Consider the following 27,901-nt stretch of genomic DNA (forward strand, 5'->3'; position numbering starts at 1 on the left):
CCAAACCTACCTTTCTGATCTTTCTTTCAAAGCCAACAGAAAGGAACTTACCCTCTTTTCATTTCCATCCTCATCCATGCAAATTCTTACAAACCCTGAAACAGACACAGGCGAGACCTCAGTTCCCAGGTATCACCCAGGAATTCTAAACAATTCACAATGTCTGCTTGGGTGACCTGGGCTAGTCTTTGAAGTCAACTCAACTCTGAAAAGAATCAGAACAATTTCACAGCAGGGACACAGGCTAGGAGGTGGTCATCCTGGGCTTCCGCAGACAGCTTTGTGGTTGTTAATAATTATGATGACAACAACAATAATGACAATATGGCAAGAACTACAGCTCTGAAGCCTTCTCAGTCATCCCGTCGTGATCGCCTTCCATGTGCAGATCGCTGCCAGGGATGGGGAGGGCAGGAAGATGAAGCAGGGCCCTGGAAACTTGAAAGAGATCTACTTGAAGATTCCTTCCAGGGGAGGTATCATCTAGCAGGAAAGGCAACAACTCTGCAGCAGGTTTGGACTTACAGCTAATAACACTAGGAAAATATTCAAAACCAAGCAAAAAAAAAAATCATTTTTTTTTTTAAGTTTCTAACCTAAAATCAACTTAAACTATGGTACTGGCCAGACGCGGTGGCTCACACCTATAATCCTAGCACTCTGGGAGGCCAAGGTGGGAGGGTCGCTCGAGGTCAGGAGTTCAAGACCAGCCTGAGCAAGAGTGAGACCCTGTCTCTACTAAAAATAGAAAGAAATTAGCTGGACAACTAAAAATACATAGAAAAAATTAGCCAGGCATGGTGGCGCATGCCTGTAGTCCCAGCTACTCTGGAGGCTGAGGCAGGAGGATCCCTTGAGCCCAGGAGTTTGAGGTTGCTGTGAGCTAGGCTGATGCCACGGCACTCTAGCCCGGGGAACAGAGTGAGACTCTGTCTCAAAAAAAAAAAGAAAGAAACTATGGTACTTTGATGTGAGATTCCATGTTATCTTATTGCTAAGGCCCTTTTTACCCATGCTAACGATGAATATGGGCCCTGGGGACGATGCAGCTGACCTATCTTTTGATATTTTTGTCCAAGATCCCTCTGCATGAATAAGCACAGGCTTTTTCTGCTCAAGTTCAGATGGGCAGCAGAGTGGAAAGACAACCATACACAGAAAACTCTCTGCTGCCCCTTGGACATGTGTAGTGAGTGTACACCTTCCAGGAGCATAAACTTAAAGGTCCTGGTCCATATGACAATCTTCATTCAACACCAAATCTTATGCATCAACACCCTTGGGTCTCTAGAATGGTATTTTCATTGTCATGGTTTTTTGTGGGTTTTTTTCCTAGGAAAGGAGTAAGAAAATATTATAAGACCCACCAGAGCACAGTTTGTGGAAGAAGGAATTGCCCAAGGTGACCATGGTGGGGAGGTCTTCGATCCGCTGGAGCTTCACCACGTTGGAGCTGGCCCCTGGGCCTGCCAAGACCCTCAGCTGGGCTGCATCGTAGCGATCTCCAATACCAATGGGGAACACTGTCACTCCTAGAGTGAGCAAAGGAACAAGAAATGGTCTGTGGGCAGGTGGGCTCCAAATGGACTGGCCTGATGCTATAGCCAGCATCTGTATAAAGACTCGTGTTTCCTGGACTGGTCACATACACCAACCCTGTGAGGACAATATTCAGTCAGCCAGCACGCATTAATGAACGCCAACTGTGTGTCAGGTACTGTTCTAAGCAGTGGGGATACAGCAGTAAGCCAAGCAGATAAATTCCCCATCCCTGTTCTCAGGGAGCTTCCACTGGGGAAAGACAGAAAAGAAACACACAAAAAAGTAAATGCATAGTATTTCAGATGTGGACAAGTGCTTAGGAAAAAACAAAATGGGATCGGGAGGATGGGACGGGCAGAGACCTGAGTAAGGATGGAAGGAGCCAAGGGACATCTGCGGGAGGAACACCCCACGCAGAGAGAACAGGGAGTGCAAAAGCCCCCCCGAGCAGAAGTCCGGCTGCATGGTCCAGGGGGGCTGCAGCCAAACAAGCCAGACAGGGAGCGGGCACAGACCCTGCAAAGCCCCGCCAGCCACAGTGGCTATGGAGCAGACCACTGCAGCCGCCATGCTGAGAATGAGCTGCAGGGGATGGGGGTGGGGGCGGGGAAGCTGGGCTTCCCACTGGCAAGCTACGTCAATAATCCAGAGAGGTGATGGGGCTTGGACAGGGTGACTTGGGTGCAGGTGTCGTGCAGTGCTGCAACTCTCAGCATATCCTGTTGATGGATTGCATAGAGGTGTGAGAGAAAGAGGAATCAAGGATGCTGAGTTTTTTGACCTGAACAAGTGGAAGGTCAGAATGGCCATTTTCTAAGATGAAAAAGACTGCAGGAGGAGATTTGGGTGTGAAAGTCAGGAGTTCAGCTTATACTGAATTGCCTTAGAACATCATCTAGGCTTGAGTTGAGATGAGAGGTCAAGGCTGGAGATGAGAATTTCCAAGACAGTGGTGTACAAATGTATTTAGACCCACAGCACTGAACGAGACCACCAAAGGGGGTGTGCGGAAGAGAAGAGAAAGTACCGCGGGGCTGAGCCGGGGGTGCGTGCATGCCCACCTGCAGGTGAGACACAGGCTTTGAATGATTAAATGACTTTCCCTGGATCGTGTCTCTTTCCTCTAGACCACAGCTGCTTCCTTTCCTGATGAAAGTCCTTCTTTGGAGTCTTAATAATAAAGGAGAAAAATCTCCACCCTGAAATTCCCCAATTCACTTCTCCAGAACGTTCTAGGTATTTGCAATTTGCCTACGGTTAGAGTTGATTTTCTACTAGCAACTTTTCAGCTCTTGAAAGCTCATTGTGCCATCCAAATACATATCCTTTACCTTTTAGCATTCTTTTCTTAAAATATTATAATAGATTTCATAAACATGTTGCATTCATTCAACAAACATTGAATTGTACCCTATTTTATGCATCATACACAGATGATGCAAAAATAAGCAAGATTTTTCCCTTGCCTTCAAAGAACTCCCAGTTTGTGCAAGAAACAGATATGTAACAAACAACACAATATGATTCGCACACTTTGAGCAGGTTGCTGTGGTACAGAGAGCAGAGTGAATACCTCAGCAGAGGAAAGACAACTCCCAGACAGGGGATTGAAAGATGAACGGTGCTCCAGGTGGCCATTAGAGACTTAATGTCCACTTCCAGACCTCCCTCAGCTAGGAGATCGTCCCTCAGACCACACCTCCTGTCCTGGCTCACATTCTGTTGCTACTCGCAGCACAAGTTCTCATGGGGCACCAAGGCGGGGTCCCATCTGCATCCTTCCCCTCCTAAAGCATCATCTTTGTCTCCTCTGCACCCAGCCCCACAAGCCCACCAGCCTGGTACTGGGAAAGGGCTCTGAATACATGAAGGTCCTGGGTGGTTCTCAAGGCCCTACAATAAGTCACTCTGGCCTCAGGGCATTTGGGTGAGAGACCAAGGATACTACTCTATAAAGGAAAGGTATAGAGGTGTGATCATTCCTGGACACAAAGGGAAAATGTAGAGAAATTAAAGGTTACAATCTAAAGCATGCAGTCAGGTATAAGATCAACACACATTCATTACTGTTTGATTTCCAGATAACACAATAACTGGACAATTTCCTGCTGTTTAAAACCAGGCCACATGCGGGTATTGAGCATATGTAACACCAACCAGAATATCCAAAAGTAACCCCACCCACTTCCAGTCCTCTGTCATTTCAGAAGAGTCTTAGGATTGATCGTACACCGGCCACTTACGGTTGGATCTGGCAGCGTCAGCTGCTGCGTGCACTGGATCCGTGGAGACCCCCATGACCAGGATGACGACAGCCTTAGAGACTCCGGGCCTGGCACCATGGACTTCTGAAGTGATGTAGCGCACAGCAACGTCCAAACCATTCCCTGAGAATGGAGGAGCACACCGTGCCCAGTCAGTACTGGCTGCCAGGGCACCCTCTCTCATCATGGGTCCTTAAATTGTTCAAAAGTTGTTCAGGGACTCAGAGGAACACATAACTAAGATCTGGAAGAGACCTGGAAGAGCATCTAGCCCCTCACTCTACAGGAAAGGCATCTAGGACCAAGAAGCAAAGTGAGTGGCCAAGGTCACTCAGTCACTTATGCCAAGAACTAGGACCAGAACACAGGTTCTGCACCCAGCCTGTGGCACCAACGTTACCGATTTGGCTGTGGCCTCCCAGCGGCTGCATGATGTCCACGAGGCTCAGTAGATGGGCTTTGTCCTGGGCCACATTCCACGGCACGTCAGGGGTAGCGATGTTTCCGTACTGGAGCACGGCCACCTGAGTGAGATGAGGCCCTAACAGGAAGAACAGAATGGGAATCATTCCGAGTCAAGCAGAGCCCCAGCAGGAGCCCCTTCCTCACCTGCTGCTCCAGGTGCATCACTCACCTATATTGGCTTTTGAAATGAAAGCCTTGGCAAAACTCTTCATCTCATCAAAGTAGGAAGCTGGAAAGCCAGAGGAGCCATCCAGGAGAAGGACCACATCCAGGGGCTGGCTGCAGTCTGCAAAGGGGACCGGGGGTGAGCACACAGGCGCCGGCAGGGAGACCACAGCCTGACACCACATCCAACAGGCTCTGCAGGGCATGCAGACCACGCAGCACCACCAAGGGAAGGGGATCTCATTAGTGTGAGGGCCACGTGGGCCAGGGAAGAGGGGAACGAGGAGAAGGAGTTCCTGAGCCCGTGAGGACCTCAAGTCTGGGGACATTGAGGAGACTCCAGCTCCATCCAAAGGAAGTTTAAATCCCCACAAATGAAAGCAGCAGGCGCCCCCTCCCTCAGTAACAGGAGGCTGCCACGCTTCTAGAACTGAGTGGGAGAAGGAGACAGAGCAGCATCTCCCTGGAAAATGAGCTGGTGCGTGCTCAAGTCCTGCAGGGTTGGGGAAGGTACTCTGGGTGTTAAGGTCTCCACAGATGAGGAGGCTGTTGTACGAAGAGGTTAGGTACTTGCCCAAAATGACCCAGCTAGCAAATGGAAGAGGTGAGACCGAAACCAGGGCAGTCGCTGCAGAATCTGAGGACCTTCCCTGCCTCCTGTCACTTGACTTCCTGGCCTTGCCCCAAAGAATGTCAGGTACTTAGAATAATTCCACCCACCCAGTGCAGTCAAAGGGGAGCTTATAGTCGCCAAATTTAACAGAGGTCACCTTAAGGCAGAGAGTGGGCCTAGGTGGGATGGGGCTGAGGGATAAAGTAAGACTTGCACTTTTTACTCCATAGCCTTGGTGTCATTTAGATTTTAACAACAGGCTTGTAGTACCTTTGAATTTGCAAACACACACAATAAGAAAAGATCCTCCCCCCAAAACAGGGTCACAAGGTCTCTCCCTGCCTGGGCGGGAGGGAGCACAGGCACTCCGCAAGCAGGGGCCTGGCCACGGGCACAGAGCGGGGAAGCCAGGCTGAGAGCCCAGGAGTCACGCAGTGCCGAGGCACCCACAGCCCTCACCCAGCCCTCCCGCCTGCACACAGCGCCAGCATACCGGAGACAGGGGACAGGGTGGGGAGCTGCAGCCCCTCTCCGGAGCAGCAGCCCTGCAGGACCAGCTCAGGAGCCTCTCGGGGAAGCAACTCAAAGTCCCGGATGAGGATGGGGGCGTTGGGCCAGCTGATCCTCTCCAGCTCCTGCACGTTGGCATGAGGGCCCACTCCGATGGGCACCACCTGGATGTCTCCCGGCAAGCGCCGGATCTCGTCAGAGGCAGGATTTCCCGTGACCATGTAGACCAGGTTGGGCGCCTGCTCCCGGTCCCCCTGGCTGGCAGAGAAGCTGTGCTCGGAGAGGTACTGCAGGGCCAGCCCCGTGTTGGTCCTGTTGCCGCCCTGGTAGCGGATCTCTCGCACCCGCTGCAGGACGTCCCCCTTGGACTGCGCCTCGCTGAACGGGTACTCCACGGTCACCATGTACGAGTACTGCAACACCGCCACGTGGATGCCATCCTGGCCCACGTCCATCCGCTGAATCACCTCCTCCATGAACTCCTTGCTCCTGTTGAAGTCAGCCTCTCCGATTTTGTCCGAGCCTTCCAGGACGAATGCCACATCCAGAACCATGGAGTTTCTCTTGGGTCCCAATGGCGAAGGACCCACGGTGACTTTTGCCATGTCAGGGGGCTTGGTGGGGGGGGAGGCTGCAGGGGCAAGGTCGCAGAGGTAGCTGATAATCTCGTCCCTCCACTGCTCCAGCTCGTCCACGCTGCTGAGCACAAACGCCTTGTTCTCGGGGGCCTGCTTCTCGATGAGGTGGATCTGCTTGAGGCTGGCGTGGGGCCCAATGCCCACGGGGATCACGATGACCTTCTTCTTCTTCAGGCCCTGGACGTAGCGGACCAAGTTCCGGGCCATCCGTGGGGGCTCCTGGCTGGCCGTGAGGAGCAGGATGATGCGGGAGGCTTCTGGGCGGTCGATCTTGCTAAAGATTTGGAATAGCGTGAACTTCAGGACCTCGCTGGTGGAGGCCACCTGGCTGCCCGCGTACTTCACCTGGCTGGCGATGCGCCGCAGTTCCGATGGCCGCTTCCGGTCCGTGAGCCCAATGTAGGAGTGGGAGCCGTCATGGTATTCCACCACGGCCACGCGGACCCGCTTCTGGGAGATGTGCAGCCGCTCCATCATGCCCACCACGAAGGCCTTCAGCACTCCAAACTCAGCCTCGGACAGCTTGGAAGAGCCGTCCAGCAGGAAGACCAGATCCAGCAGCTTGCTGCAGTAGAAGTCGTGCAGGGGCGGCTCCGGGGTGTCCTCCACATACGGGGTGGTGGCGCTCACAGGGGCTTCCGTTGGGGGCACGTCCAGGCCTCCCGGTTCCTGGCAGGCTTCGCAGGTGAGGTTGACACCATCACAGTGGCTGTGGCAGAGGGAAGAAACCGAAATGGTTCAGGAATAACCTAAGGGCACTTCTCAGCCCTGCAGTATAGGACCACGACACAAACTCCCACAGATGGCCCACCTGGCCCACCTGAACCTGAGATCCCACAGACTATTCTCCACCCAAGCGAGATGTCATTGTTTCACATCTGTCCCCAAATAGCACCCACTCACCCACACACACACACATATAGCACAGGCTTCCCTTGATTCTAGAACCCAAGCTTTAGCCCGTCCTAGGACAGGCAAAAGAATCTTTGTTGTTCTAGGCCATCCACACAGCCATTCAAAGTTTATTTCTTTTCAGCCGAGATCTCTAGCAACATAAATAGTTCATCATAATCCAAGCCTTCCTACAAGTATCTCCAAGAACAAATGCTGCACTAAAACGTTGACACTGACCTATGCTTGTAAATGCTCTGCTGAAGATAAATGCTTTACAGTGTTTGTTTATTATAATAGAACTTAAATTGTATGAATTTGAAACATGTTTAATATGTTAGGCTTAAGGAAGATAAAAAACAGAACTGGAGTAAAAACATTTTGGAAAGACAAATAAAGATTCAGAAAGCCCCAGGTTCATCTAGCAGAACAAACTATCTGGGAGTCACAGATGGGGGTCTCCAGGTCTCAGGCTTGGGGAAAGACAGCAGCTCATCCGTTCTTCCCCCAACAGACATGGGGCGAGCACCTACTCCGTGCCAGGAACTGGCTCAGCCCCGTGCCCAGGCCCAGGTACACACCCTAAGTGCACAGCAGAGCAGTGGCCCCACGCACAAATCCTACACTGCCACGCCGAGTTTCCAGGCTCTCTGGTCACATCACCCTTTGCCAGCATCCCAGAAAGTGGCAAGGCATGCCCCAGTACAGGTGAAATCCGGTGGCCCTCTGGTGGAGACCGATACGGCCTCGGACCTTCTCCTCTTTGTCCCCTCAGCCTTTGAGGCAACCTGCCTTCAGCACACCCAGTACAGCCGAGAAGGCAGCAGTGCCCTGAGCCCTTGGGAGTGCCCGCTTGGGTGCCAGGCGATGTCACCAGCCCGCTGTGGGATGCTTGTGCATACCCCGTCCGAAGGCTCAGCGTGCACACGGCCGCTGCAGCGAAGGTGGGGAGGGCTCTAAGCTCTCCTGCCCTCTGGGCTCAGAACCCCAAGCCAGCGCCAGTCTCGCCACATCCTTCATTCCTCACAGTCCCGTTTCAGGACGGGGCAGACGGGCAGGCCGGTCTCACCGGGAAGTTAACTCCTACTTCCTCGTAATCCACACGATTTATTGCTTCAATCCTTGGTTAACGGTGCGTGAGCGACATACTCTCTGGTTTCCTGTGTTTGCTAGAAAACTCACCCCAGGCAGTGTTCACTCTTGTTTGCACAGATGGTGGCGGCACGTTCTGACTCTGGCAGCTGTGGCCACAGCCCCCTCCCCAGCGAATGTAAGTTCTCAAGTTTAAGTTCCCAGAAGGCTTGATTGGTGTCAGGGAGCGGTGTTGAACAGATCAACATTTTAATGAATGTTCCCTACTTAGGAGCAGGGCTTCGGAAAGCTCAGCGCTCACCCTGAGGCCTCCCCACCTCCCCAGCGGCCAGTTTCCCAGAGGCAGTTCCAGTGACAGCCCAGGTGACAGCTTGTCTCCTCTCCGCATTACGAAAGCTGCGCCCTGGACCTCGACTGTGGCCCCCAAGATGGCCATGTTCTACTTTGGGGCAGGGGGCTCCATCTCACTTTCCTCCCTGCACCCCCCCCTAATAAAAAAGAAACCTGGCTTTCATAGACTCCTGTCCTCGGACTAGCCGAGACTGACAGGGACAATAAGAGATCATACCCTGCCTTCAGTGAGAAGGATAAAAACCTCTTAATAGATGGAAACCTCTTAGGAGGTGTGCCTGAGCTTTGTCTGGAAAGAGGAAAAAAGGAAAACCTCTTAGGAGGTAAAAACCTCTTTAGAAATATTTTTGGGGGGAAGCAATCTCTGTCCTTAAAGAATAAAGAAGCAAACTCTAGAAAGAAACTGAACAATAAACTGCACTAAATCATCCCTTTATTCATTAATAAACTAAACAAATAAATGAACTCGATCTCTCAACTCACGCAGCGAGGAAGCTGTGCCCAAAGCCTAGTCTCTGCGCAGGCCCTCAGGGACGGCAGTGAGACTCTGTCTTACCAAATCTGGCAGTGCTCAGGGTCACCGGGACTCAACGTGACTGTTTTCCCTGAGGCTAAGCGCCGACCAGCCACCTCGCACACTGGGCAGTCTTCGGGGTTGATGCAGGTCTGTAGAAGCTCGTCCAGGACCTTCCCTGCAGGACAAAGCTCTCGCTAGGAGCTGAAACCCTCCCCTCTCCCAGAAGGAAGACGCAGCTTTAACTGAAGGGGCCTGTCTCTCCGCCTGTCCCCCACCCCCCCAGGGTAGCCCACCACTCAGGGAGCTGCCTTCCTCCTTTGTGCCTGGATTTGTCCCTCTGCAAAACTGGGAGAGAGACTCCTTCACCCTGCTCACCTCCCCCAAGCCTCAGGATGCACGAAATCTCACCTCCAAGGACCCGCTCACTCTCCCAAACGATGTACCCAGTAACTCTACAGCTGTGCTGTGCAGTATAACAGCCATGAACCACTGTGGCTATTCAAGTTTAAATTAAGTAAAATTCAATAAAATTCAATTCCTTAGACACGCTAGCCACCACTGCATTCAATCGAACATTGCCACCAGTGCAGAAAGTTCTAGCAGAAAGTGCTGCTCTAGATGATAAAACTGTAAACAGGCACACGAAAGCATTTTATCGGAGTTCAACCTGACAAAAAGCACAGCTGGCCTGGCTGTGGGAAAGGACCCACGAAACAGAACCTGGCATGGGGTGGCACCGGGCAGAGGCTGAGATGCAGGACAGAGAAGCGCCTTTCCGCCCACCCCTGTCCCCACCCCGGGACGGGGGCCTCACCTGGAGGGCAGTGTGCGTGGCAGCCCTCCACACACTGCACGGGGCACGCCAGCGGCTCGGGGTGCTGGCACGTGACGGGACAGGCGGGCGCGCAGCTGTTGTAGCGCCACTCGCACTCATACCCGTTCTCCCGGAGATTCCTCTCCTCGCAGCTCTGGGCTGTGTGGACAGGAGACAAGGCCACGTGACCACGGAAGCCACAAGCGGTCAGTCCTCTGCAACCCGAGACGCCGGGACTGCCCACCCGACCCACGTGGTGATGGCCCGGGGGGAGCTGGAGATCGTGTGGGAAACGAACGGCTCCCAGAATCACCAATGTTAGAGACTCTGGATTACTCAGGCAGCTTTACCAGGAATCTAGTGGTTCTGAATCAGTTTTCTATATAGAAAAATTAAGTCACTTACACCCAAGGAAGGAAGACTCCACACAAATGTGTAAGTCCCTCACTCACGTTGGCAAATATGATAGTGTCTAGCCAAGGACGTATATTGACTTCCTTCTCTTCAACAATGGTCCCTCTCGTTCTTCCAGAATGTCTCCAGAAAGGCAGTCTCCACGTATCCATGTCTTGAATCCACAGCCCTCCTCACTGAGCCGGTGTCCTAACTCTCTGCCCGCTGCCCCATGGCCGTCCACCCGCTACGCGCGCTCTCCCCGCTCTCTCCTGAGTGTCCTCCTGCACCCAGCAGGGTCTCAAGGTCTAGACACACGTGGAGGGCGGGGAGGGTGTCTGAGACCACGAGGAACACCAGGACTCACGGCACAACGTGGCCGTCCTCCAGGTCACCACCTTGCCGTGCTGGGCACACACGTGGGCGTAGGCAGCAATGGTGTCGCAGAAGCAGGCACAGTCCCCGATGGACTCACAGGAGCAGGTGTCGTAAATGCAGACATCCAGGTACGGCTCGGGGTCCACCTGCAAAGCGAGCCTCAGTGGCCTAGGCCTAGGGCCGGGAGTCAGGAGCTCTGGCTCTTGGTCTGGGTGGGAATGTTCTGGAGGTCAGTTTAAGGTCAAGGGGGCGCCAGGGTAGAAGGGGAAATGTAGGTCAATGGTCCCAAAGAGGGAATGGGCACAAAGGCAAGATTCCTTGTTTCCAATCCAGACTCCAGCAAAAACCGAGGAATCAAGCAGTGCCGCTGCCTTTCACAGAATAAGATATGCTGAAGGACTTTTCAAAAGAACAGTCCCTCTGCCCATCGGCCCACCCCCTGCTCGGCCATCTGCCCACCCCCACAGCCCACTGCTAGCCTCGTGGGTGTCTGGCTGTTTCGCATGAACACAAACACACAGCCGTGCAGCTCTCTTTCCTTGCCTCAGTGCACCAAAGAAAATGGGAAACACACCAGGGACCCACAGCAGCCCCCCGCCACGGCGCCACGGAGCAACTATGCTGAACGGTAGAACCACCTAGATCCTGACCCCAAGTCCACCATCCACGTTCAACCACACTAACCACTTCCCACTCTCCTTGCTCCCAAAACATGCTACTACACACACTGGCCTTTTTCGGGGTGGTTGTGATGGAAATGAATTCAGACACTAAGCGAGTCGTCATTTCTGAGACATTCAACAGTCCTGATGCCCCTGACTCCCGTCCCTGCCTTCCCTCGTCCCACTGGAATGCCCAGCCTTTCCACAAACCAGGAATCCTGAGTAGCCACTGGAGCCCCCAAACTGGGACTCATCGGACAGACAGTGAGATGTACGTGTTCCCCCCATGTCCCCCACGCTGGTGGCGCCACATAGCAGCGTGGATGCATGCACGGCTGTGCGTGTACACCTGCACATGTACACATGTCCACCCACGTGCACGCCCACATCCACGTGTGTGTACACACACACACACACACACACACAGAGAACTACACTGAATGTCGGAGAATTCCTCACCGCTATTTAAGATCAAGATACAAAATGGGGTCATAAAATGAGGACTCAAAACCACTGGAGTTAAGGCCAGAGAAGAGTTTCTGTGAGACAAGAAGTGGGCACCAAAGGGTTTTGGGCGGAGGCTGGGGACGGTTCACAGGTCGGGAGACCCAGGGCAACGGCAGGCTCTGGTGCTGGTGACACGACACTGCATTGGGGAATGAACCCTAAGACCGGGCCAGGAGAGAAGCGCTGGCACACGTCAAGAGAAGGTACTTGTGCGTAGAAGGAAAAGGTTCTGCCAGGCATTGCTTCCCTGGAAACTGCCGGTTTTCCTTTTTGTTCCCCAGCCCAAACCCAAGAAAAGACTGCGTGGTGTCCTGATGCCAGTCATTTCAAGATGCCAGGGGAGCGTCCGCCTTGGGAGGTCATGCCCCAGTGTCCACGCCACGGGGCCAAGCCTCAGAACCACTCTGCCCCCGTTACCCTGGCGGCCCTCACCAGCTTGTTGCAGTCCCGGAAAACGTCACTGGTAAGGATTCTACAGGAGGAATCCACCATTGTCTGCTTCATGAGGTTGTTGTGGCAGGTGGCAAGGGACAAGTCCAGCGGCACCTGGGCACAGGGCGAGAGTGCACAGAGAGACCAACTGTCAGCCAGTCAGACAGGGTTACTCAACCCAGAAGGATCCAGGGACCCTCCCACCCAGCCCTGCTGCAGTTCACACCCCCCACCCCCCACCTTCCAACCCCCACGAGAATGGGGACAGGGCACAGGCCTGCCGGGAAGCAGGCCCTCCGGCTCCATCCACACAGAGACCCCAGACGCACCTTCCCGGTGTCAGCACACTGCGCGCTCACTTTCCAGGAATTCCCGAAGTCCACGGGGTCTTCCTCCACTTGGAGGCTGCTGCTGGTGAGGTCATTGTTCTGGATGCCATCAAAGTTCCCACACAGGCCACACACCTGCTCCTTGATAGACAGATTGGGAGGATGGGCAGCTGAACCTCGGGGCGCTCTCCGGTGCAGGGGAGGAGGAAGTTCCAGGGAGCAGAGGAAGATCAGCAGACCCTGCCCCTGCCACGGCCTTTTCCTGGGCTTCCTCGCTGACCCCACTTTAAAGTTAAGGAAACAAAGAGAGGCAGCCTGCCCTTGTCACACAGCCAGCCAAAGGCGGAGGCGGGAATCAGGCGGCCTCGGCCCTGGCCTCCCTACAGGGAGCCATCACCCTGCGCGATAAGGGTGCGGGCAGAGAGGGGCTGCTTCGCTCGCTGCATCGGCGCGAGTGCAGGCGTCTGAGGAGGGGGCGTTACGGTCCCCCTCCTGTGGGCAGGTGAGTCCCCTTACCTGGAGAACTGCAGCCTGCCCAGAGCAGGCTGGTCAGACTCTGCTGTGTGAGAAACGTGACCAGGGAAGGTGTATCTTACCCGCCCCCACGTCGGCCTACCCTGGCACACAACACGCAGCAAGTCCCGAGTAAGTAGCTACTGGAGTGAAAACCAGCAAGTGAAAACTACAGGAAGCGGAGGCGTGAGTTCTAGCGTCCTGCAGCACTGCAGGGTGACGTAATTAACTACGATTTATCGTGTATCTTCAGATAGACAGAAGGGCGGATTTCGAATGTTCCCAGCACAAAGAAATGATAAACGTTTGAGGTGACGGATACGCTAATGGCCCTGATTCGATCACCACACGTTGTATGCATGTATCAAAACGTCACAGTGTACGCCATAAATATGTACAATTACGTGTCAACAAAAAATAATACAAGCAAAAACCAAACTGTGGAAGGAAATGGAGATATTTGGGGAAGAAAAGGTGCTATACTTTCACAACATAGAACTCTGTCTTGGGACAAAAAGCAACGGTCTATTCTATTTTGCTTCAGTGAGCAGGATTTGGCCTGGTACAACGGGTGTTACTGGGAAACATAAAAGAAGAATGTTCTCACAGTTGGGTAAAAAGCCAACTTTGCGTAGCCTAACAGCCCCCACGGCACAGCCACCACCCTCCCTGCCCTCGTGCACCTCCATTCACCCAGGTCCCTCCTCTGCAGCCAGGCCGGCCCCCGTGTGGAAACGCTCCACACCCCGGCCACCCGCCTAAACTCTCCCCCACCCAGATGCTTGTGTGGCTCATCCCTCCTTCCCTGAGACTCTGCTCGGACGCCCCCTCTTCAACAGGTCTCATCAGCCCAGCCCAGCTGGGAGAATATCCCCATAGAACATGAGCCCCACCAGCGTTTGGGAAGGCAAAACAGCGAACACCTGAAAGATGTCCACATCCTAATCCCCAGGACGGGGAATATGTTGCCTTACATGGCAAAAGGAACTCTTTGACATGATCAGGTTAAGACCTTGAGGTGGGGACATTGTCCGGATTATCTGGTGGGCCCAGTGTCATCGCGGTCTTCTAAGAGTGCGGCAGGAGGGTCAGAGTGTGAAAGGAGACGTGACAGGTAGAAGCAACGAGAAGGACTGAAAGGTGCTATGCTGCTGGCTGTGAACACAAGGATGGGGCCACAAGCCAAGGAATGCAGGTGGCCTCCGGAATCTGGAAGAGGCTAGGACAGGGATCCTCTCTCAGAGCCTCTGGGAGGAACGAAGCTCTGCCACTGGCTTTAGGGTTCTAACCGCCAGAACTGTAAGATGATAACTTTGTGTTCTTGTGTGAGCCACTAAATTTGTGACAATTTGTTACAGCAGCCACAGAAAACTAACACAAGGGGCAAGGGAGGCATGTATGTACGTACACACACAGGCATATATATGTCTGACTTCCCCTCTGCTGTATCCACAGTGGCTAGCACAGTGCTCGGCACATAATAGGAACTTGGTAAGTATTTGCTGAAGAAACGAATGAGTGAATCGTTAATGCTTTCCAGAAATGCAGTGGGCTGCCACAGAGAAGTGAGGGCGCACCCCTTGCTGGCATTCCCCACCTGCAAATGATGGCCCTGTCAGGCCATTCCTGCCAAGACTAAGTCAGCCACCACAGTGGACAGAGCCGCTGGTCACATACACGCCACTTAGCGAAATCATTAAAGTCCCAGCAAACTGGATATCAAAACGTGCTGGGCTATGGCTCCACGGCAAAGAAACACCCCAGAACACCTCGCAGTATCATAATAATACTGTACATGATTAGCTCACCTCTTTAGATTAAGAAACCTAAAGAAAGCTAGTACTGCCTGCTCTTTTACTTCCCTCTTTTGTGGAAACAAGCTGTGTGCCTCGCAAGGCCAGTCACTCCTTCCCACACGCAGGCCGCTCAGGTCTCCAGGCTAACTCTCAGCCTTGAGTTGCGGCTCTACGTGCAGGGGGGAGGCTGGACCAAAGGACTGACTTCCCCCGAGACAGCAGGGAGAGGCCACAGGGTGCTACTCGGGGAGCTGAAGAAGGTCCAAACAAGTCCCAGGCAAGAGGAAGCAGAGGCAGGAAAGCCACCGACCTGGTATGTCTGCTTCAGGACCACAGAGATGGCCCGGTGGCGGTCCCAGACCACGGAGAGTGCTTTGCCCAGCAGCAGAATGACGTACCGGCCGGACTCCACCACCTCAAAGTGAGCCTCGTCCTTCATGGGCCTCTTCACGTTCACCTGCAGGGAGACAGAGCAGCAAGGCGGGTGCTGAAGGACGGACTCGACCACCAGAGTGTCCCCACGCCACACCTGCCCGCCTGTCTCCATGGCCCACAAGTGCAGGCGCCGCCCCTCCGACGGCTTGCGCCATTGCCTCTGCAGGGCCAGCGCCACATCTGGACATTTCTGTGTCCACCTCCCCTTCTGCACTCTGGGAACACGTGACCAAGGGATGATAAGAGAGGCAGCAGTGAAATTGCAACTATGAGATTAAAATACAACCATGCCAATAAGCAGAAAACCAGCCCTCACTTCACAAAAAGTGTTTTGACACTCGGTCATTAAATACAGTGGTCCCCTAGACAGGTGTTCAACGTGGCAATGATTTTGAGCATCTCCAGGCCACTGTTTCTCAAATCTATTCCTTTACAGAAACGAGTACTAGACTCTCCCTCCCCTGCGTCCCGCCGCCTCCCCACCCCACGCTGCTGCCACAGGAGTCCGGCTGAAGGGAACAGAGACAGGAGTGGGGCGCCAGACGCAGCAGGCACGAGTTTCGGCTCAGCAGGACTGACTGTGACCTGAGCCCTGATCGGCCAGTCACTGCCTGTGCTGCGCCCTCCAGGCCCATCTCGGTGCTCAGCTGACTCTAATTTGTCACACTGAGGCTGAGGCTAAGAACCGCTGTCACCTCTTTGCAGAGGTCCTTCTGTTAGCAACACGCCACATGCAGCACGAGTCACACGTGCGAACCTATCGCTCCCCATCTGCACACCTCCAGCTCAACGCCGCCACTGTCCTCTGCCTTGAGCACAGCTGTCCTCTGACGTGGAGCTGACACCGCTGGCTCACAGTCGACAGGCCACCCTTGCTAACAGTTCTCTTCCACCGTGGTGAGGGCTTCGCCCTCCGTGCCCGGACGTCAGCGGTGGGTGTGTGCGAGAAGGCAGGGGTGCAGGCCCAGGCGCGGGAGAAAATGAAGACGCCAGGGCAGGTGTCAGCCACACGCTGGGTCCCCCTAGCACTATGCGTAGACAGAGCAGCTGAGCCCACACTGCGGCCTAGGGATGACCTGCCGCTTCCAATGCAGCTTCCCGGGCCCCACCCAGACCTACTGAGTCAGAATCTCAGGGCGGAGCCCTGGATCAGCATTCTGAATCCTAGAAGAGTCTCGCGGACCCCTCTGAGAACCACTTCCTAAGCTCTCGGTGCACAAGGACTGAATCTGTTCACTCCTCTTTTGAGCTCCTTTAGAAATATCTCTCCAAAAACAACTGAAAAAACATAAAGAAGGTAAAAATCTCCCATAACACCATCACTTCAACACATATGTACGTCCTGCCCTCCCCTCCTGGCCAGCTCCAGAGGTCAGCGCCGAGACCCCCGACATGCATGCAGACACGTGTGCACACCCTTCTCCACGCACCCTCTACACCTTCACTAAGGGGGGCTGGTCGTCCCTATGGCTCTGCCACTTGTTCTCATACAATGGCACGTCCAGGTCATTCTCTAATGTCTGCACAGCATCCCGTCCACACGAGCTCTAAATAGGCGCCTGATGAACACTCCTAGTAAGCAGGCACAAGCACAGGGGACAGGAGGGCAGAGGGTGAGGCTGGCACTTACCTCCCCATCGAACAGCTCGATCTCTCCTCCCTCCACCAGGACGGTGACCCGCTTCTTGCATTTCACTGAGGGGGAGCCACACCCCTCATTCCCCACCAGGATCCGAAAGGTCCCAGGGTTACTGCCGCAGTAATCCTGGAGAAAGAGGGGTGCCGAGACAAAAATATCACCCCTGCTGCCTCACCCGACCAGAAGATCGGCATCTCGTCATCACAGGCCTTTGAATATGTGTTACAGGATGTTGCCATGTGCATGGGTGTGTAGGTGTGCCTGCGTGTGTGGGGGGGGCGGAGAAGGAGGGACACGCCCAGGTGAACGCCCTCAGGTGTGTCGTCCTGGGCCATGACCCGTGAACCAGGTGCCCACAGTGAGTGGGGCAGGGTGGTAATGAGCACAAGGCGGGGAGCAGGAGAGGGCCAGGGAGAGAGAGAGTGACATGTGGCCTGCTTGGACGGACACATCAGGCCCAGAGTCCCTGCCTAGAGCCCATTAGTTCCTGGTCCCACCCAGGTAACCAGTCTGACCAGGACACACAGCATCTTGTGGCTCTAAATTCTAGCTGAATCCCCCTGGACTGCTGGCCCAGAAATATAACCAAAGATGGTTGGACACAGCTCCGCGAGTCCTGAGCTACCAGCTCAAGCTGAGCAGAAAGGATAAGGGAACTCTGGTCCTTGCTCGTCAATTGCATAGAAAATTAAGCAAAAGCGGACACTTCCTGGCAAATACCGCCCCCATGGTGGCTATCACTGTGGTATCGTGGGAAAACATGCAACCGGGTGTGAATCTTGCTTCTGCCACTTACTGGGTAACTTTGAGTAAATCACTTACCTTTCTGATGCACACACACCCCCATACACACACCCATATACACACACCCATACACACCCACACACACCCATACACACCCACCCACACCCCCACACACACCCACACACCCATACACACACCTACACACACACAGACCCCCCCCATACACACACACACCCACACACACCCACACACACGTACACCCACACACACCTATACACATATACACACACACCCACACACCCCCACACACACCCATACACACACCCATACACACACCCATACTCATACATCCACACACACCCATATACACACCCATACACATACACCCCCCACACACACACACCCATACACACCCACCTCCACACACATCCATACCCATACACACACCCACACACCTATACACACACAGCCACACACACCCACACACACCCATACACACCCACCTCCACACACATTCATACCCATATACACACCCACACACACCTATACATACACCCACACACACCCATACCCACACACACCCATATACACATACCCATACACACACACAACCATCCACACACACCCATACACACAGAGATACACATACTCCCACACACCCATACACATAAACCCATACACACACACCCATACACATGCACACCCATATACACACACACCCATACACACACCCACATACACACACCCACACACACCTATAAACACACACACAACCACACACACCCACACACACACCCATACATTCACACACCCATACACACACCCACACACTCCCATACACACACCCATACACACACACCCATACCCATACACACACACATACACCCATACAAACACACCTATACACACACCCACACACACCCATACACATGCACACCCATAAACACACACACACACCCACACACACCTCCCCCCCACACACACTCATACACACACACACCCATACACACACACACACATACACACACCCACACCCCCATACACACACACATACACACAGAGATACACACCCATGCACATACAGAGATACACACACATACACACCCCAGCACACTCCGCAGGGTGGCCCAAAGGCACCTGCACCACCTCACTGACTCTGTGGCTAGGCCCGGGGCTGAGGCTGCTCTGGTCCTCCCTTCAGGCCACACCAAGCCCCCCGCCCCGCTGCTGCCCTCGGGAATGGAGACAGAAAGACCACATTTGTTTAAAGCTTCTCAGGGCACAGCGCCTCGTCTCTGGTGAGGAAAGCACTCCTGCGTCCTTGCTTACCCATTTGCTGTCAACCGGAAACAGAAGTTTCCAGGAAGCTGGGCAGCAGGGGCGGGAAGCAGAGGGCTAGCGCCCCCACAGTGGCCAGGACGTCCTGGGTTCTTTCACATCATGCCTGGCAGGTTTGTGCCCCCTCCTTGGCCCTCCCCATTCTGAATTGTACCAGGATAGAAATGAGAGCGGTGGAGAATCCAAGAGGACGCAGGCTCAGGCGGGACGCACACTCCAGGGCCACTTCAACCCTGCCCGGAGCAAGGCCGCTGTAGGAGCCTGCAGACTGTTCACTGCACAGGTGCTAGCGGGGAAGGTGAGCGGGGGCTCCCTAGCCCAGCCCCCTCCCCACGCCGTGCAGCCTGACTGCGCTGTGTCCACCAAAAGGAGCAAATGCCTGTTTCTAATTCCAGGTCGGTGCTAACTGGGACTGATGGTGGCTTTTCTCCCTGAACAAGCCTAAGCAAAAACGAGCTTCTGTCTCGTTCCCACAAGTCTCCAGGTGAGCAGAAGGAAAACAGACAACCACTTTGAGTTCGGAAGCCCCTCCCTCTTTAGGCATTTCTATGAGGGGCGGAAAATTACTCCAGGAGAAACCAGACCCCAGGGTCCTTTCTGCAGACATAATGGCAGAATCCAACCTGGAAACCACCAACTACAGTCAGCCCCTCCCACGCCCTCCAGACAGACACACCCTCCCCAGCCTCCTCCATGCTCACCTGAGCCAGAACGTACTGGCACTCCCCGGGGAACATGTATTTGAGCCCGTCGAAGGTGAGGTAGTGGGCCATGCCAATGGCGGAGCACGTGCCGTCACACACGTGGTCTGTGCAGTTCCACTTCCGGTCCCGACAGACACTGGGAACAGCAATGGCAAGGATGACTGGCTGTGCGCCTTGGGTCTGAGGGGCTTGTCTGGGCAGTGGAGACAATGAAGGAACACAGAATGCTCTGGGTGCCTCCCAACCCTCCAGGGAGCCTCAAGAAGTTGAGGATTTGCAGCCTCAGGAGCACGGACCTCACAGGCCCAGCACAGAGCCCAGCAGGACAGAGAGGAGCCACGGTGCTCTCCAGTTACAAGGGGGAAACTGAGGCAAGGAAGGGACGGGGTTGTCCAAAGTGATCCAGGCAGCCAGGGAGGAGGCCCAGATCCTTGTAAAGCTCAGCCTCACCCTGGAAGCCACGAGTCTACCTGAGACAGGCCACGGAGTCTCTAGGAAACAGGCACACTGAGGTTGAACCCCCCAAGGCTAACAGGAAAAACAAGACAGAACAGCAGGAAAATTCTGTGTCTGGAAAACAGTGGCAAACCATGAACTTCTGCCAGGAGAGGTTTTGTGTGCCACAACATGTTTAAATCTACAGTGATTTCCCAACTGCCACAGGCCTGTCCCCCACCACCACCCGGGGCCAGAGCTGACATCAGGAAGCCCACGTGTGCGTCAGAGGTGGTGAGCTCAGACCTCAGGCCCACGAGACAGCCCTCCTGCCACTGTCCCTGGGCCCCTGTCCAAGGCTGTGCACAGCCCAGAAGTCACAGGCAGGCTGAGTGGGCAGGCGGAGGGTGATGTGAAGGGTGGCAGGGAGAAGGGAGAGGGGAACCAGCCACCCCCACCAAGCCCCTCCTCGAACCTCGCCACCACGGCACACGCCAGCGTGCACGGCCTGTAAGGAAAGGACCTCCAGACCCACGCCCACTGGCAGCTTGGTGACATATGCAATGACTGACATGGGGCGAGGTCCTTACCTTCCCCAGGGCCTATCTCCCTGAACAGAAATACCAGATGAGTATTCCTAATCCAAAAATCCAAAATCTGAAACTTTTTAAGCACCAACATAATGCCACATGCATGGCTGAGACAGTGACACCTTTGCTTTCTAACGGCTGAACATACACAAACTTTGTCTCATGCACAAAATTATTAAAAATATTGTATAAAATTATCTTCAGGCTATGAGTACAAGGTATATACGAAATACAAATAAATTTCATGTTTAGACTTGAGTCCCATCCCCCAGATAATGCATTATGGATATACAAATATTCCACAATACAAAAAAATTCAAAACTTGAAATACTTGTGGTCCCAAGCATTCCGGATAAGGGATGCTCCACCTTACTAACCTTCAGGATAGTGTCTACACAGGATGAGCACAGATGATGATAAAGATTCTCCCCATTTTACAGATAGAGAAACAAAGGCGCAGAGGAAATGAAAACAGTAATCAGGTTCCCACAGGGTGCCGGGGGCAAGCAGGGAAGGTTCTGTGCCACGTCTGCCCCTCGCTCCTCCCACAGGGAAGCCCCTGGCGGAGCCTCACCAGGTGTTGCAGTCGATCTTCACCGTTTCTCCCGGGGCGTACTCTTTGCCCTGATGGAAGCAGGGACACCTTTCCAGGGCCACACACCTATTTTCATGCCGGACCTAAGAGAAAAGAATCCACAGGTCTTGAGGGCCCCCCTGGGGAAGCCACCTGGGGCTGGAGCCTCCCAGCAATCCCTGCACAGGACCTAGTAGGGGGCAGGTTCTGCCACAAGCCAGGCCGGGACAGGGAGCCCATGCCCAGGCCAGGGCTTGGCAGACACGAACACCCGTCTACGCAGCTCCTGCCTGTCAGCGGAGGACACTGCTGCCCTCTGCCTCTCGCACCCCTCTGGGGCCCTGAAATGTGCATATCCTTAAATCCAGCCATTTCTCACAAAGGATATCTCCAAAGGAAATAGAGTTATGGACAAAGATTAATGGAGAGTTTTTTATCATCGCAAAAAGAAAGAATGGAAATAATCAAGTGCTCAACGATGAGAAAATGATCCAACCCACCAAGGAATCCCCAGTTGCCACTGTCCCATGGTGCGGTTAGAGTGGCCCTTCGTAAGTATCCTAAATGATGTGGGAAATAATTATGCTGTTAGTTTTTAAAATAAGAAAGAAAACTATATATAATATGGTTCCAAATTTGTATATATTTCAAAAGAGACTAGAAGGAAACACACAACTTGCCTCCAGGTGGTGGGCTGGGAGAGGGGAGTGGGAGGATTTTATTTTCTTTTTTGATTTTTAAATGTTTTTCCAAATGTTCCTTAGTGAGCATGTATTATGGTTATAATTAAACAAAATGGACACTATATTGAATAAAATTAATATGCACTTACTGCTCTGGAGGAGGGAGCTGAGTGCTGGACATAAGTAGAGTCTGGGGGCTTGTCCGAGCCACACGAGCCCCTCCTCCCCAGTCCCCTGGTATTCTGATACACTCTCCCTGGGGTATGCTCTACTTCCCTGTCCTCCAGCCCTCAGGAAGTCACATATGTGAGCACATCACACTCCTCAGGTCTGCTGGGACCAGGGGGAAGGAAAGAACTAGGAGCCACTGGCCACAGTTAGCCAAACCACTGTGAGAACTCAGGGGTGGCCTTGGGTGTCTGTTCTGGCATGGCCCAGCCTCGGGTGTTCTCAAAGAGGCCTGGGTCACCCCCAGGTGACACGATCATGGCACTCTGGTTCCAGAGCTACCTGAGGGGTGAGAAGCCCCTGGTCTGGATGGCTTAGGCTCCATGTGACGTAGCCACTCCCACATAAGCCTGAGCTCCCAGGGCTTGGAGCCAGACAGAGCAAAACCTGGGAACAGGGCAATCCTCGGGCTTTCGGGCCAAGGACCCAGGCTAAAATTGTGTGTGAGCATGCGTGTGCATGTGTGTGTGTGCATGAGTGTGTGTTTATGCGTGCGTGTGCATGTGTTGCGGGGGGTGGGGGGGGAGAAGCCTCCACTACTTAACCTAACACCACCTCAAAGCCAGGGCAGAAGGAGCGTGCAGAGCAAGGCAGATGCAGCCAGCCACATTCTTGGTAGCGCTTTCCTCCTAGAACTGCTATTCTTAGAAGACAATGAGCTTAGCCACCCAGTAGGGGAGGTGGCAGCTCGGTAGGAGCAGGAAAGGGCTGGAAACCTCTCCCTGCTGGAACCTTCAAGAAGGCTCTGTCACCCTTGGGGTCCATCCCCACATTCCCCCAGCCCCCACCATCAGCTCTGAGGTCCCAGGCCTGCCACCTAGTGGCTGCTATAGGAATGACAGACACATCGCCTGGGGAGCACTGTTCTGCCATCCAAGCTCACCCTACAGTGGACAGAGACCAGATGAGAAGCCTCGTTACCGAAAAGTTACGGGAGACAGAAGTGAGGCAGGATGATAGGGTGGAATCCAGGAAACAGAGTCCGGCTCGCCTCACCTCAGCAGAACACACCCGAGCTGCCCCTCACCTGCAGGCAGGCTGGCTTGAGGGCTCCGGGCCTGTTGGTCTTCAAGCTGCATGTTTTTACCTCTTCAACTTATTGACAAAAATCTCCCACACCTCGGTGGCGCAAGGAGTCCCTCCCTCCGCCCAGGTGTGGGTCTACAGAAACCTCTTCCAAGGGACACGACGCTCAGATCCCAGCTGGGCCGTGGGAGAACACTGCCGCCATCGCAGCCGCGCCTTCCCGGGCACTCACGGGCAAACCACACGGCTGCTCTCTGCCCGGACTGGCGCTAGCAAAAGGAGACTGTTCATTGATGGTTTACAATATTAAAATAGGACCTGGATATTAAATGAGGGCTGCTATGAAGACAGCAGTGGCGCAGGGTTAGATCCGTAAGTTAGAACTGGAAAGGAGACAACAGACAACCTCAGAGGAGAGGAAAGTGTTTCCAGGCCACAGCGTGAGCTGACTGGGGAGAAGACCAAGTAACAACAGCCCAGCTAAAAACACCCAGGGAACCCCAAAGCATTAAAGAAATTCGCAGAGACAGAAATACATGGGGGTGAAGGCAGATGTGGGCGCGAACCGGCTGCAGACGAGGGCGGCCCAGGTCGGTGGGGCAGGCCAGCTCAGCAGCCCCTAGGAGGAAGTTGCGCCAAGCCCCTGAAACCTCATGGTAAAAAGGAAGAGAACCATCTCCGCCTAGTGTCTGTCCCTTGGACACCAGAAGGATACTACGATAAAGTTCATGAATGTGCTTTGAAGACTTCGGAAGAAAACGTGGCAGAAATAGCCATCAAGTTGTTCATCAACTCAAGACACCTTGAGCAAGAAAGGCTCCAGCCCAGAACAGGGTGCCCGGTCTTGGTCAGCTCCAAGAAAAATTACAAAGTAGAAAAAAGTTGCTTTTGTTACCCTTCTCTGAAGAGGCCCCATCCTCCCCCTGCCCCACGCATGGACACCAAACTCATTCTCCAAACCTTTCTGCCTTCCGACTGCCCCTGTTTATTCTCCTGCTCCACTAACACTCCCAGCCCAACACAGCTGATTCCAACCAGAGGTTTGCGGGGAGGAAAGCAGTCTGAGCAAGCAACTCACACGAAGGTGCAAATGACTCTTCCTGTGAGCATTGATGAGGTTGGAAGGCTTTTGTAAGCTCTTGCTCCTTAACCAAAGTGAATCTACGCTTGTTATAGTTCAGTAAGCCTGATTAGGTGACAAGTTCTGGAACCTGTAGGAGATAGTTCTGAGACAGGAGGGCTTCCTTGGGCCTTTTAAAATGACATCTCACGGGATTTATGATGCCCACGCGTGAGGCCCTGCAGGCTGGGCCCAGAACCCAGGCCCTGGGTTTCAAGGAGCAGTGCCGAAGTCGTTCAGTCTTCATATGGGGCATGAGAAACCCAGGCACCCAAGGACCAGGGACCTGAACACATCTCTCAGCGGCCAAGAGGTTCCTGATGCCAGCAGAGCCGGGAGCCAGTTTAGGAAGTACAGGTTTCAGAGGCCAAGTCAGCATCCCCCAGACAGGGACCTCACTTTCATCAGAGGCCTGGCTGTGAGTACCCAGTGGCCTGGCCTCCCAGAGGCTGCCCTGGTCTGGGAGTCAGGGGACCAGAATTTCCACTACACAACTTCATAGCCTTGAACTGGTTGTGTCTCGGTCACCCGTGAGAGAGAAGGGGTTGAAACAGTGCGTCCCAAGGGTCTGCAGGGCCCCTTCTCCTCCGCCGGGCTTCGGCGCCTGGGAGTTGGGCAGGGCGGCCAGCTGTGCTTTTCTGCCACCCAGTGGTGGAAGCCGGTAATATTCTCACTTAAAGGAGTGGATGCTTCAGGCAGAAAGTTCACTCAAGAATTTCCAAACTAGAGAAAAAGACTTAGGAAGTCTTCCAGTGCAACTCCCTCATTTTATTGGTCCCATGGGTCTCAGAATGTGAATGCTGGGCTCTCACAAGTGTCTCCCAGGCGGTGCTAACTATTCCCTGCAGTGTCTCTGTTCATGCTAGGATTCACGGGTTCCCTCCATGAACTATTATAACAGTGGTCATTAAACCGCCACTTACTGAGCACCTCCCAATCTCCAGTCTTCCCAACAGCCCTTCTAACCCAATTTTACAGGTGAGAAAATTAAGACATCAAGATTTTAAGTGACTTGCCACTCAGTTAAGTAGCTGTCAGGAGCCAGGATTCACACCCGAAAGTGTGGGATTCCAACACTATGCCTTTTTCCCATGGCTTCTCCACCAACAATGTCCCATGGTGTTGACCACTTAGCAAAAGGACCCCTCCCCTCCTTGTTCCCGTGCCAGGAGACCTTTGCACAGTGGCCGGAACAGAGTCTGCAGCTTGTGGAATGGACCAGAAAACCTCTGCTGTAAGCAGGCGCCAGGCCTGGGACAAGTCAGAAACAGAGGGGCTCCTTCCCTGTCCCCCAACATTTTCAAACAGGTACTTCTGGACATGCAGCGGACTCTGAGGGACACCTTAAAGGAGGAGAGGCGATCTTCAGCTGAGGGCACAGCTCCTCAAAGAACAGTCCCCAGGCCAGGGCCAGTCTGTGATGACGTAAGTACAGAAACTGAGAGAACGTGTTTAGAAAATCTCACGGCAATCTGACAAATACGGTCATGTCTGTTGCACGTAATAAAAATGGGGCGGGGCTCATATTTTGATCGCATTGCTTTTTTGTTTCATTTCTCTGATAATTCGTAGTTATTGTATTTACAAAAGAATTGGTTTACAATAGATTAGAAATGTAAGAAAAAGGGTCCTTTTAGCACCTCTCCTGCGGACAGGAGGAGCTGACAGTGCAGCCTCTGAGACAGCCTCAGTTATTACAAAGCAACAATTAAGGCTATTCCTACAATTCTACAGCACCCTCTGGTTTTAAAAGGCATTCATGGCTGGGCGCGGTGGCTCACGCCTGTAATCCTAGCACTCTGGGAGGCCGAGGTGGGTGGATCGTTTGAGCTCAGGAGTTCGAGACCAGCCTGAGCAAGAGCGAGACCCCACCTCTACTAAAAATAGAAAGAAATTATATGGACAGCTAAAAATATATATAGAAAAAATTAGCCGGGCATGGTGGCGCATGCCTGTAGTCCCAGCTACTCGGGAGGCTGAGACAGGAGGATCGCTTGAGCTCAGGAGTTTGAGGTTGCTGTGAGCTAGGCTGACGCCATGGCACTCACTCTAGCCTGGGCAACAGAGTGAGACTCTGTCTCAAAAAAAAAAAAAAAAAAAAGGCATTCACATACATCTCCTCTGAGCCCACGGCCAACGCGTCACGAAGGCAGAACAGGAAGTCAGTGTCCACGCAGCGGCCGAGGCAGCTGAGCTCCAGACAAGGTGGACAATGGTGCCCGCGGAGCCAGGAGGCGGCGAAGCCTGGCCTGGCAGCCCTCTGCCCGGAGCCCTGCCCCTGCTCGGCACTCGCTGCCCTCGGTAGGTCTGCCCCAGGAGAAAGCTACTTCCCTCTCCCCTCTCAAGTCCTCAGAATGCAGAATCCGTGACCCTCTTCCCAAACCCCTGGTGACAGCCCACAACCCTACCATCTCCCACAAGGGATAGGGCGGACAGAGAAACACCCCTGGGGGCAATGTCTGCCCCATCAGATGGGCCCAAGCACAGTGTTTCCAGCCCCATTTTCTTTGCGTTGTGGCCAAGAGCACATGTCCCGTCACGCAGCCAGCACCCTGCGCACACTTAATAAATCACACACACTCCTCTGCTCTCCGGAATCTGGCCTCAGCAGTTTGCACATCTGTCAGCGTCGTAACGAAGCAGTTGTGAAAATAACCTAAACTCTTTTGAGTTTATAATCCCTGGCAGCTGAGGTGACAGGTATCCAAATGCTGTCCTCAGCATGCGTGCCAGATGCTTTGGGATGGCAAGTAAGCTCCCAGTGGTACGTCCACGTCCTACGCATGAGTCCTCACTCTCCACTGGGCATTTGGGATCATAATGAAATTATTGTGCTTATTAATATTTATGAATATCTGTATTGTTTCCTACATGACCAAAAAAATGCATTTAAAAGAGTTCCTGAAGCTGACATAATCCTGAGTGAGGTCCCTTTTCTTGCTGAGACTTCGCTGACATCAGGAGAATTTCTCCTCCAGGCATGATGAAGAGACAATGATCTATGTCCCCCTCCAAAGCTCTGAGACACTCAAAATAAAAGTCCCTAGGGATAAAAGGAGCGATAAGGAAGATTCCCCTGCCCTCCCCTATTCTATGCCCCTACCCAGGTCTGAGGTTCCCCCCATAGACCCTCCACGAACATCCAATAACACCTTCCAGTTTGAAGGTGCTCACTGGCCAATCTCTAGTTCCCACATCTGGAAAAGATGGTTCCAGAATCTTCAGAGGCGAAGACAGAGGCGAACAAAGAGGGGAGAATTAATAAGAGCTGGTCACTCTGTTTGGGAGAAGAAAGGGTTGGAGGGTCAGTAGAAAAGCACACTCTGATCCCAGCCTTCCTGAGGAACACTGGGGATGGGCCTGGGTTCCCTCGACAGAACCCTGGCAGCTCCCACGGTCCAGGCCACTGGCCCTCAGTCGGGGTCCGGGCATCACTAATGCCCCTCCACGGCCATAGGAGAGCCGTCCTGCCTCTCCCATCCTGGTTCCACAGCCCCACAGACCCCTCACCA

General features: G+C 53.6%; 1 protein-coding gene across 1 annotated transcript in view; it reads right to left on the reverse strand.

Moving 5' to 3' along the window:
* VWF (von Willebrand factor) overlaps positions 1 to 27,901 on the reverse strand; it is a 142,723-nt gene that overhangs the window by 49,699 nt on the left and 65,123 nt on the right. The window contains exons 19-33 of the mRNA XM_069491458.1: positions 21,333 to 21,436; positions 19,730 to 19,868; positions 16,938 to 17,072; positions 15,183 to 15,329; positions 12,564 to 12,704; positions 12,235 to 12,348; positions 10,623 to 10,779; positions 9,863 to 10,021; positions 9,088 to 9,223; positions 5,543 to 6,906; positions 4,441 to 4,557; positions 4,207 to 4,347; positions 3,786 to 3,929; positions 1,368 to 1,532; positions 52 to 95 (exon numbers count right to left, since the gene is read on the reverse strand). Of these exons, the coding sequence (XP_069347559.1) occupies positions 52 to 95; positions 1,368 to 1,532; positions 3,786 to 3,929; positions 4,207 to 4,347; positions 4,441 to 4,557; positions 5,543 to 6,906; positions 9,088 to 9,223; positions 9,863 to 10,021; positions 10,623 to 10,779; positions 12,235 to 12,348; positions 12,564 to 12,704; positions 15,183 to 15,329; positions 16,938 to 17,072; positions 19,730 to 19,868; positions 21,333 to 21,436 (3,207 nt within the window). The remainder of the gene's footprint in view (positions 1 to 51; positions 96 to 1,367; positions 1,533 to 3,785; positions 3,930 to 4,206; positions 4,348 to 4,440; positions 4,558 to 5,542; positions 6,907 to 9,087; positions 9,224 to 9,862; positions 10,022 to 10,622; positions 10,780 to 12,234; positions 12,349 to 12,563; positions 12,705 to 15,182; positions 15,330 to 16,937; positions 17,073 to 19,729; positions 19,869 to 21,332; positions 21,437 to 27,901) is intronic.

This window comes from Eulemur rufifrons, chromosome 16 (assembly GCF_041146395.1).
Source record: "Eulemur rufifrons isolate Redbay chromosome 16, OSU_ERuf_1, whole genome shotgun sequence".
Lineage (NCBI taxonomy): Eukaryota > Metazoa > Chordata > Mammalia > Primates > Lemuridae > Eulemur > Eulemur rufifrons.